The sequence below is a fragment of the Antrostomus carolinensis genome, unplaced genomic scaffold (assembly GCF_000700745.2).
Source record: "Antrostomus carolinensis isolate BGI_N321 unplaced genomic scaffold, ASM70074v2 scaffold25362, whole genome shotgun sequence".
Lineage (NCBI taxonomy): Eukaryota > Metazoa > Chordata > Aves > Caprimulgiformes > Caprimulgidae > Antrostomus > Antrostomus carolinensis.
In genome coordinates, this window is record NW_010297960.1 from 36248 (window position 1) to 48690 (window position 12443).

General features: G+C 34.6%; 1 protein-coding gene across 1 annotated transcript in view; it reads left to right on the plus strand.

Annotated features, from left to right (window-relative positions):
• The window catches only part of LOC104520575 (gamma-1-syntrophin), a gene marked incomplete at its 3' end in the record, with an annotated part of 25377 nt that extends 16047 nt beyond the window's left edge, over window positions 1-9330 (plus strand). Inside the window, exons 4-5 of the mRNA XM_010162302.2 lie at window positions 3036-3188; window positions 9238-9330. Coding sequence (XP_010160604.2) covers window positions 3036-3188; window positions 9238-9330 — 246 coding nt within the window. The remainder of the gene's footprint in view (window positions 1-3035; window positions 3189-9237) is intronic.
• Window positions 9331-12443: the final 3113 nt, after the last annotated feature.

Here is a 12443-nt window from a genome sequence, read left to right on the forward strand (position 1 = left end):
CATACTGCTACAAGTTTTTTGGCTGTTCCTCTTCAGAGACTCTGTATTAATTCACATTAAGAACATCAGGAGCAAATAGTACAGCTAATAATTAACAGTTTAAGAGTTCTTAAAAAAAATCAAGATGAAATTGGCTCATGTCCATCACTGACTAGTAAGTAATTATAAAAATACAGGATCATAGCAGAATCTTTAGAGTAGAATGACATTTTATATTTTAGATGAAATAGCCATTTGGCAAAAGTTAATTAATGAAGATACTTGCTTAATCCAGAGCTGTTTTTGAAATTTGTGACAAGTTTATCTTAAATTTGCAGAGATTTTTAACATTCTCAGTTGGATTCGTAAAACAAAATTTTGCTTTGAATTCCTGCTTTTACCAGGACATTTGGATAACTATCTTTTATCTTTGTCTACGTATTGTTTCCTACAGCTTTCCATTATACAAATGGAAACATGATTAGATACAGGTTTCACTCCATAAATGCCTGAGCACAAATAAAAAACTAAAGAAAGATCTTGCAGCAAAAAAGAGCACAAGCAGTAAAGGAAACCTTGCATCAAATTATTTTTACAAGTAAAATGAAATACCACAAAGAAGCAAACAAATACCTCATATGCAGGTCAGCAATTCTTTTAAAACTAAAATAAAACATTTAAATTAAAGTTAAATTTGAACTTTTCTGATCATTGACTTAACTATATCAAATATCAAAATCACATGTTGGTACAGACCATCACAGAATCACAGAATCACAGAATCACAGAATGATGGGGATTGGAAGGGACCTCGAAAGATCATCTAGTCCAATCCCCCTGCCGGAGCAGGAACCTAAACGAAATTACACAGGAAGGCATCCAGGCGGGTCTTGAATGTCTCCAGAGAAGGAGACTCCACAACCTCCCTGGGCAGCCTGTTCCAGGAATGGAATAGGTCCATTTGGTTATGGACCAGCAGGCCTATTCCATCAGGTGTAGCTCTGGAGTTTGTCTGCTTAAGATCTGTTAAACAAGAGGTGCTATTATACTATACAGAGTAGCTTTTCTTTCCTGTAAGAGTGAGGATTGGCCAGTTATTTTACTCATCCAGTTGATGTTCATGGGGTTTGTATAGTCAGGTGCTAGATGATATGTTTTATGTTGCTACACATATCACATATCCACAAGATTAAACATTTGTCACAGTGCTGCCGCTCTGTGTGCTTTGAGGCTGAGTGTACAGTAGAGCATAGGTGTCACTAACAACCACCTAGAAATTATGACCTCTTTTTTGAATGCTGGTCAGAACATACTGTGAGCAGAATTGTCTTTTTAGTTTTACTAGAAGGGCCCGAGTGGAAAGAAAAAAACAAAAAACAACCCACAAAAAAACCTGAGGCAAAAGTATTTGTCATAGGACATAGGCTATTATTTAGATACATGTAACTAGTTCAACTACACAGTCCTCTGAACAATTGTGGGAAAAAAATCTGTGAGAATGTTTATCTTTTTGGAAATGGTTTCTTTAAGATCTATCAGCCTATGTTCATTTTGATTTTTCCATTCATGACTTAATGCAGATTGAGGTACTAAGCTTAGGACTTGATGGAATTGAGGAAGGAGATTGTTCCACAGTGACTGCTCATTTTAGAATCTGAGCAACTCAGTTTTGTCATGGTGATTGCAAAGAGAGGGTATGGTGCCTCCATTGCTGGTTCTTCCAGAAACCATAAAGCAGTTTTAAACCAGGAGCATTCATGAATGCATGCTGTACTGGATTTCTTGAGCAGGTCTGTCACATGTCTACTGAATGAAAAGAAAGAGGAAAATGGCTTACTCTACCATTGCCTATTTATCTGCCTAAGAGTAATAGTTTCCTACGGATTCCTGTTTTATATATTTCTGTTCTCAGTCAGCTTCAGGTTCCTCGTTCTCTGCCACAGAGAGAGCTGGCTTGAACAATGTAAGATGCTCTTCCAGCTTGTATCCACTGATTCCGGTCCCCTTGGTCTATTCAAGTTGTGTATAACCAGAATACTGTCCTGCGAGTCTCTTTTGCTGATATCAACTGTGCCAACTGTGCCCTATGCTATTGGTTAGCATTGTAGAAATTGCACCCAAACTACATATACCCAAATTTCCAAATGTATTTGCAAGGACAACTGGTGAGCCTGTGGTTTGTGACAACTGCTTTACCATAGTAGGGGCAAAATTAATTAAAAATGTATTTTTCACAAGGACAAATTGCATGACAGAATTTTAGCATAAAGCATCCTGTATTTAAACAAAATAAATAAATCATTGAAAAACATTTTAGTGATGGATTTCCTCATTAACTTGTTTATTCTTTGATTTAGTGCCAATTACAAATGCTAGCAATCATTAAATATTGTATATTTATAACATGATATCCATTGTGTGGTGGTGTGTTGAAAGTAAAGCCAAAAGTAACTTCCTCCTCCAGGTCCAAAGCCAGCAACCTAACCACTGGCAGCCACTATAGCCTCTGCTGGCAGTATGCAGCTATAGACAAATTTTATGTTAGATTTTGTAAGCCACCAGAAATATGAACTTGTTTGGTCTAGCCCCTATAGGGAAAATAGGACAGATGGACTTTTCATGCTGCTTAAATAAATCTCTTGCTTCCTTTGGCCAGCTTTCCAGAGTAGGGTGGGTAAGTCAAATAGGTGAGAGAAGCTGATATCTGTGTTCCTTTCATGTGAATAGAAACTGAACACCTTTTATAGAATTTGTCTAATTTAAAAGTGTACAGTTGATAACATTTTTGGGATGGGACTTGTCAAAATATTGGAAGTTATGCCTTATATGCTATGTTGTTCTGTACCATTCAGAATATAGGTGACCTGTTTATAATCCATTGAAATGTGAATGTTTAGACCAAAACCCTAATTTTCAGTTCCTCAGCTCTTAGTAGTTACTACAGTGTTATATCATTAAAAACACCATTTAAAAATGGTAGGTTTGAGGAATAGATGTTTGCAATTAAAAATATTAATTGATGTATGCCAGATTATGTAACTTCAGGTTTTCATCAGGACAGTGATCTGCTGGACCGGCGGAAACATTGCTTCAGTGTCCAGTCTGAATCTGGAGAAGATCTTTACTTTTCTGTGGAACTAGAGTCTGACCTAACACTATGGGAAAAAGCTTTCCAAACAGCAACTTTTTTAGAAGTTGAACGGATACAGGTGAGAACATCTGCCTTGATGATTACTTTTTGGTACATAAATAAATTAGATCTGTATGAAATAATGATGCAATTTATGAAATTCTCTGACTTCCTACAGCTCTCAAAGTATTATTGTTTTATGTATGTAATTGCATAAAAACCCTTTTGGTGTTTCCAAACAGCTTGCAATCTAATGTTCAGAAGAGATCACCTCAAATACTATCTCTGAGTCAGGATGATTACATGATACATATTTGTTAACTAAAGTTCGTGGCCAGAAGAGGAAAAGCAAACTATAGATCAGGGACAAACACAGCTGTTTAGATTTTTGTACATACTGTCTTACATGTTACTTTATTTGTTACTGGATAACATAAGAGAATCTTGCAGGAATTCAGTTGTCCTTGCAATAATTGGGAATGAGAGTATACTGCATAAGAGTGGTTACTGGATGCAAACAAGAGCAAAATTATACCTCAAATACAATATTCTTTTTTCACACATTTCTTATTTCTTGTGCATTTACTCATTTGTCACATGACTGAGCAGAGATGGATGACATTCAGGTACAGATTACTAGTAAATTTTTATAACAAAATTACATATCAGAATGTTTAAAGATAACCCTTTTTCTCACATGACAAATGTTTTGTTTGTTTAAAATAGGAGAAAAAAATTACCCACCACAATTATACTTCACCTAATCCTGGTTATTATATTGATGTTCTAATCATAAAAAATATATGTGGTTGGAACAGCTTTAGTTGATGTTGTCATGAGTTATTCTATATACACACCTACAAAAGCCATATTAGCATATTTGTTGTGCAGGTATTGACTAATACTTTTCCTGTACTCATTTTTTGCATCCTCCTGGGAATGCAAGCACTGACAATTTTTTATTTAGACAAATTGTTAGTTATATATTAGTCCTCTTCTGACCTATAAACCAACATATGCAGGTGGACGAAGTTAGTATATACTAATGATCCATTTTGCAAAAACTACACTGCTGTCAGTTTTAATGCATATTACCTTTATTGGCAGAGGAGTCAAAGAAGGTTAAATTTTTATCTTTAAGTTCATGCACTCTACTACCTTTAACAGGAGCTATTCTTACCTTATGAACTCTGTTGGTAATGCTGAAAAATGTAAGTGTAGTTTTTCTGTATAAAAATTGCAACAATATATATCCTCTGCTAGTACATACTTGAGAATCTTTGTCTTTCTCCTGTAGAAGCACTACTATACCATCAGTAGAAGAATATATGGCAATTTTCTTGTATAAATTTTACCCCTGAAGCTACTTCATATTTGTTCTTCCCTAATACTGATTCATGCTCTAGCATTCCTAATTTAGATTTTCTCTTGGGTTTTAGAATAACAGTTATTCAAAATTGTTTTCATGTTTTGCAAAAAGACTTTCCCTAATAATCTTAACCTCAGATTAATCTTAGCTTTTCCACCTTTTTTTCAATCTACTGATGTTCAGAGTAGCAATTATAAACTCAAAGTATTGATTTCCTGAGATTGGTTGATTATAGCAAATTTATGAAGATAGACAAACAGGCTTCTCATGATAGATTATTATTGTGGAACTCACACTTATTATTTCGTCTTTTTTTCTTTAATTTCTTGTCTCTCTTTCTATATCTCAGTTTGGAAAAAAGGGACGATATTAATTTTTAATATAAGTGGTCGTCTGCCTCATTTTTCTTTCAGCAATCTATTACTGCTTTCATCCACCAATTTGCAGATTCAGATAAAATCTTGTTTGACTAAGTAGTAGTGTAATTTGTCTCCAACAAGGTCTTTCATTGCTCTGTGAGAAAAAAAGGTGACAGTTTCAAAACTGAGGTATCAACTCTATCTTTTTACTAAAATTATGTTTTATTTATATGCATATTCATTATCATATGAATATTCATATTTCATATGATTTATAAGCCAGCTGTGTGCAAATTTGTCTTACTATGAAATCATGTAATTTTGAAAATATAACTACAGTTTAAAACTGCCATTTAAAATTATTCAAATATGTTGTGTACTATTCCATAATCATAGAAATAATAAGACAGTTACTCAACGAGTATAAATTGGCATTAACCTTCATGAGAGGTTAATCAGGACCTTATTCTGATGTAATTCTAAAGAATACTTCAAAAATTAAAATAATTTTAAAATGCCTCAAGGTAAATATGTAATAAATTCTGTTTAAGCCTAATTCATTGCTTCTACCAGACTTATATCTGAAACAAAAATTAAGGGTTTCCTTCCCTTTTTATTACAAAAAAAAAATATTAGAGGAGAGATAGTCAAGCTGATAATAGTTTAGCAATAATACATGGTACAATATTGTAGTGGTGCCATCGTGATATGTTACAGTCACTCTTCAGTTAGTTTTCTTCAGAATAGTAAGAGATGCTAAGCCATTTTCATAATTAACTATTAGAAGAAAACAATTTTACTTGAAATGTAGATCCTTTTTTCTTACTATCTCACAGCATAGTTACATGAAGAATCTGAAAGTACTAGAGCTTGCATAATGATGTGCAATTATATATGATTGTCAGGTTCCCTTTGTGTGCTACTTTAATGCTAAAATTTTCACCACTTCCATTATGAATTTTTTTCTTCCTGTCCTTCCTGTTTGCATTGTAGTTGTTTGTTCCCTCATATAAGGGTTATTGTGTAAATTGCTTTGTGTTACAGTACTTTAACATTTGTCTCTATTGAAGTTGAATCTGACTTTGAAAGTCTGAATTAAATCTTGGAATTATAGCTTCAGAGATGGCTTACACTAGGCTTACAACATATCATTCTTTTCATAATTTAAACTCTGTGTATTGAGGGAGTAGAATGTAAGGGACAGCTTTGGCCTGTCTCCTTTAACCTCTGCCTGACCCACTGAATTATTCATAAAACAAATTTAAAACTCTGTGTTCTGTGAGAGAACAAAAGCACTGAAATATCTTGTTTCTTTTGGGAGGGGGATGCTTCAGTTATGATAAGATTTTCATGAGCTCTATGTGAGAAATCAGCAACCAAAGCCAAACATCCACAGCACATATTATTAATAGTCACTTTTGATGATTTAAAGTGTTTTTTAAATGTGTAAGAAATTTTAAATTACTGAGTCTTCTGGGAAGAATTTCTACATTTTTGTTTTCTCCAAATGTCTGAATTATAAAACAAATTAAAGAAAATAAAGATAAGAAAAATCTTAACAGAGTTAACAGTTGTCTGAAAGTTCACATTCCTACTCTAACCTATAACCAGCATCATGTGCAAATGCATACACCACCTTCATAAAGCAAGGGACAGTCACAGAATTATAGAATCTCCTGGTTGGAAAAGACCTCTGAGATCAAGTCCAACCATACCTATCCACTACTAAACCATACTGCCGATCACCCCATCTCACTGTCCAGTGATTCTTTTCCTATTCTCACATTTTTGCTTCTCTGAATTGTTTTGAATGCCATGGAATATATGGTCTGAGGGCATAGACTGGTCTTATGTGTAAGTAAAGAATCAGGAATGAAAGAGATACTGCTGGTGGTCTAGACCTACCATTGCAGGTTCTTCCTAATGATAACCACATCAAGCTGAACAAGATTATATGTCTCCACAAATTGTGCACTGTCTTTTGTACAAAGAACCTTCAGTCTTGGCAGCAGATTGCTTTTTCAGTGCAGCGTTGAACCAAGAGTGATATGTCCTGTTTCTCATAAATCTTAATGTCTCAGTGAGTCTAATTAGTTCAGTCCTGTGCTTAAGCAGAGGTAACTGTGCCAGCTCAGCCTGGTGCTGCAATGCACATTGTAGGTTGACCTCTGATGTTGAGGTGGGAGGTCAGATGAGTTAGATGCCAATACATATTTTAAATCTGATACACTGTCTCCTTGACAAATTTTGATTCTCAGTAAAGGCTCTATATCTGTTCTAGATACCTTGGAGGTCTACAAATAAAAATGTAGTAAGCATCCTGTAGGAAGTTAGCAAGATAATTCTACAAAACTGTGCATTTTTTTGCTTTGCATGCAAAACCTGAACATTTTTGCATATGTGAATTCATTAAGTTGTAAGTCACTGTGAAATATATTACTTTATATTCTTTTCTTCTACTAATGAGATGTTGCCAAAGACAATATCCTCTGCTTTTCTAGCAACACTGATTTATGTTCAAAATTTATATATTCATAGCAGTTTCATGGTGTAGCTACTCCAAAAAAGTGCCACTTTTATTTGCTAATATAAACACAAATACCATATGACTGCAACACCTGAATCATTGATTTTATATTTAAAAATTTGGGGGGGCTTAAGCATTAATTGTTATAATGACCAAGTGCACCTCTATACTGTATACTGTATGAATTGAGATTTTATACATGTAACTAAGTAGATAAAGTTCTTTCAGTGTTGGAAGGTACAAGAATAGACCCAGTCACTGCTTTCCACCTCAACAACAGCAGTAAGAAACCTTTAATTTATTGTTGGACAGTTATAGCTTTTGAACACCTATGGTAGATCACCCGGTAACATATGATTTACTGTTACTCAGCAATAATGCAAAATCATCTTGTAAGGCATATGTGATGCATTGGTTATACTTCTGAGTTACAGATGGCCATGCTTTGTCTGTAGACTGGCTTAAACACTGCACCTGTGCCACACTGATAACTAAGATAATTCATCAGCTTCAGTGTTGAATATGACTGTTTGAAACCTGGATTCTATAGCTCCAAGGTGTGTGCATAAAGGTGAACCAAGTGCTCGTGTGTAACTGAGACCTGATTTGGTCGACAAAAGCAACTCACTCAAATATTTCAATTCCAGAAAATAAATTGATATTCAAGTGTAAAAAAGTAAAATTTAAAATAACCAAAGAATCTATATAGCTATGAAATTTTCCATTTTCCTTCATGACAATTTCTATTTAAACTCTTAGAATTTGTTAATGAGCCTTTCAGCTTCTTGTGTTCTGGGGAAGACCATTTAGAATCTAAAGAGCCCATCCAAAAACATATAAGTAAAAGCATGTGATTTATCCTTGATAACCAAAATGCCAAAAATAATAATACATACTTTTGTAACACTGATTATTTAGCAACTTACATTGTCCTCGTGTTTACAATTTATATTGTGGTTCTTTGACGCATTGTAGATAGTGGAAATCTTTGTTCTCATTTTGTGTATTTAGTGGCTACAGAAACATTTGAAAAATATAACTATTTCATTTGATCTGGAGGGTAAAATGTCTATAAAATGAAAATAATTTCTTTAAAGAACTTATATCAGATTTGGAAAAGTTTTAATTTTTAAAAAAAATTTTGTGATGAAAAATACAAGTTTGTCATTTTGTACCTGAAGTCAGCCTTCAGGCACAGCAATAGTTTTGATCCTGAAAATAACACTAATAGATATTTCATGTATTGAAGTGTAGTGTTATGGAAGTAAATAGTAGCAAAGATTTGAAACTCACAGAATGATAAAGTCTTTCAGTATTTCAAGTTTTCTCGCAGAAACCTTTGAAATATATTGATCCATTGGCTGAAGCAAAAAAAGGTATTTCGTATGATTACATCAGTTGCTACATGGTATGAAATACTACCTTTTTCACTGAGGTTTAGGACAACTGAAAAATGTGATAAACAGCATACCATAGAGATATTTTGCACATGCTTTTTTTTTTCTTAAAAAGCTAAAATTAATATATTAATGTTAGAGGAAGTTACTGCATACCAAAACAAATATAGTTTGAAAATAATGAAATTTCCCTTTTAGCAGTTGTCATTGGTAAACCACTGAGGCAATTCTGTTTCTGATTTATTTTTTCACTAATGGAAGGAAAGCTTCTTTTTACAATACATAGAAAACTTCAGCACTGATATAGATCCTTTTATTTGAAATACACTGCTGAAAAATTGACCTATTTACACACGGTTACTTATTTCTGATAATATTTTTGAGTATTAAACAGAAGACACAGAAATACTGGTCCTAGAAAGAATTTCAAGAAATGTGTTCTGTGGTAACTACCATCTCTGTTTTTTCTTTTACAGTGCAAGACATATGCCTGTGTTTTGGAGAGTCATCTTATGGGACTTACCATTGATTTTAGCATGGGCTTTGTCTGTTTTGATGCTGCCACAAAGGTATAAGACTTTTTTCCCATCATAGTATTATTATCCCTCATTATTTCTTATATTTTGGAAGTAGTCCATCCTTAAAATTTACTTTTTTTTTGTTATCACAACAGATAATCTCTTGTCAAATCTCTTGTGCTTTACTTATACTTGGTGATTTCTAAATGATGTGAGAAGTTGTCTTCTGTTGTGTACTTGTTATTGAAAAATCAATATCAATATGAGTCTGAAACAAGCATGAAGTCTTCATTCTTTAATTTCACATGGAAGCCCAGAGTGATTTTTCAGTTTGATTTGCTGGTGCATCCTTGGTTTTGAAATAATCTTCTTGGTTTCAAGCTGATCTGTGAGCTTTGAAAAGAACCTGCCTTTCTCTTCAGTTTAATGAGTGGGAGTGTGTGTTATTACAGCAATACTCTATTTAGGTTTTAGATACTTTTATTCAGGTGTCTGTAAAAACACAAATCAGCCATAGTCTGTATGTTTCATGCTTTTCCCATCAGACTTATAAACAGTACAACTGATGAAATAGTTTCCTATATCAGGTGCATAGTATGGCATCAGTTTCCAGATTATATTAATGCAAGTACAAATATCAGTATTTGATGCAGTGGGGTCTTCGGTAAGTCTTCATGCAATTACTATTTTATTCTTAACACTAAGCTCATGATATTTTAAGGTTTTTTTCTAAATTACTACTGAACTGACTGTGAGCTATTTTTAATAGTGAATAAACACTAATATACTGAAGTGAAGTCACATTCTTCAACTCGTGATTTTAACAGTTGTTCAGCTATTCCAATATTCAAGTCAGCTATTCTAATATTCAAGTCATTTAAGCAATGAAACAATAATTTAAATTGGTTTTCCCTCTTACATTTCAAGTCAATAGATGTTTTTTTTCCAACGTGACTGACAAATTGCAGTCAAAATTTAAAAAATGTTCTAAAACCCAAACTCACTACCAATGCTTATTACTGAGTTTGTAGAGGGTAATGACTCTCATTATGCTTATGGTTTCCAGACAAAAGCCGTAAAACCCTGTGTGACTTGTTTCCTTCTTTACTGTCATTAAATCTTTATATAATACTTAACTATGTAAGTCAAAATTAGTGTTTAAAAACTGTCATCTGTGCTAAATATATTTCAAGTCAAACACATCATAGTTTGATAAAAACATTGTTTCTTTGTCTGCACAGACCTATGATAAACATGAGTACACAAAGTATTAAACTGAGTTCTTCAAAACAAATCTGTACTGTAATGTGATTATAACAGCACTGGCATAAATCACAGCCATTTCTGCTGCATATCACCTGCTTTCTCTTACTCATTTTCTGACTGATAGCTTGTAGAACCAACAGTAGTTTATAATTTAGAGCATTTGGTATGTTGCTTTTAACAAACCATTGTGGTTTCCTGAAAGCAGAATGAACGGGTTTTAAGACTATCTAGTTAAATCAAATTCTTCCAACATTTCAGAAAATAATTTCTTAATTCAGCTAAACAGTTTGTAAACTGCCAAATGTAACTATGGACACAAAACAATTTATCTCCCTTCGCATTAGAAAGTAGTAACATATATACTTGTGCTCTCATTCTTCTGTAGCACTCCCTAGACCCAAAGCTCCGATCCAAGATGTCACCTTTTTTTCTTATTATCGATGCATAGTTTGAAAAAGAACTGCGACATATAGGCCAAGCAGACATTGGCAAATGTTTGACTGTGATTAATTTCTGTCACATAGTCCTTCATTTACAGTAGTGATATACCTGGAGTGAAAAGGCCACTTGTCTCCTGTGTTGGCATATGTGGAAGTTTAAATCTGATCATTAGTGAGTCTCTCCACAGCATCTTTTCTACTGGAGACTTATTCAAACAATGTACACCAGCTTTAATGCAATTTCATTTGCATTATTTGAAATACAGGGTGTCAAATAAAATCCTCTTACTGAACTTCTCTCTTTTTCATTGCTGGTATTCTACTAAAAGTGAATTTCATTAATCTTTGTCAGTACCAGACAGACTGTGTCAGACTTTACATAGTCTCCTTTCTCTTGGCTTCCTAATCAAGTTTTCCAGATTCTTTTTAGTTACTCCTTGCATAATAAGGTATCTTAGTATACAGCATCTATTCCAGAGATAGTTTTTCTTTTGAGATGTTTTAGATGTTAAACGTTATTTAAAAAAAAAAAAAAAAAAAAAGAAAATTCTAAAAAGGTGCAAAAAGTTCTGTTGCAGATGTTAGAAGTTATAAGCCAAATTTTACCCTAAATCATTTTTGCAGCATTGTGTATCAATGTCTACTGGGGAAAACATTTTTCCCAAGTCCTGCACAATAACAGCATATCAAAACCAGATGCAGGCTGGGTGGAGAATGGATCGAGAGCAGCTCTGAGGAGAAGGACTTGAGGATACTGGTGGATGAGAAGCTCAACATGAGCCAACAATGTGTGCTCACAGCCCAGAAGGCCAACCATATCTCCTGGGCTGCCTCAAGAGAAGCGTGGCCAGCAGGTAGAGGAAGGTGTTTCTGCCTCTCTATTCTGCTCCCATGAGACCCCATCTGGAGTACTGTGTCCAGTTCTGGGGCCCCCATCATAAGAAGGACATGGACCTACTGGAGCAAGTCCAGAAGGGGTCCATGAGGATGATCAGAGGGCTGGAGCACCTCTCCTATGAGAGACAAAGACATCGTGCAGGACAGTGTCAAACGCCTTGCACAAGTCCAGGTAGATGACATCAGTTGCTTTAGCCTTATCCACCAATGTTGTAACCCCATCATAAAAGGCCACCAGATTGGTCAGGCACAATTTGCCCTTGGTGAAGCCATGATGGTTGTCACTAATCACCTTGTTTTACATGTGCCTTAGCAAGTTTCTAGGGGTATCTTCTCCATGATCTTGCCTGGCACTGAGGTGAGACTGACTGGCCTGTAGTTCCTCAGGTTTTCCTTGTTTCCCTTTTCAAAAATGGGGGTGATGTTCCCCCTTTTCCAGTCTGCAGGAACTTCACCAGGCTGCCATGACTTCTCAAATATGATGGATAGTGGTTTTGCACCTTCATCTGCCAGTTCTCTCAGGACCCGTGGATGCATCCCATTGGGTCCCATGGACTTGTG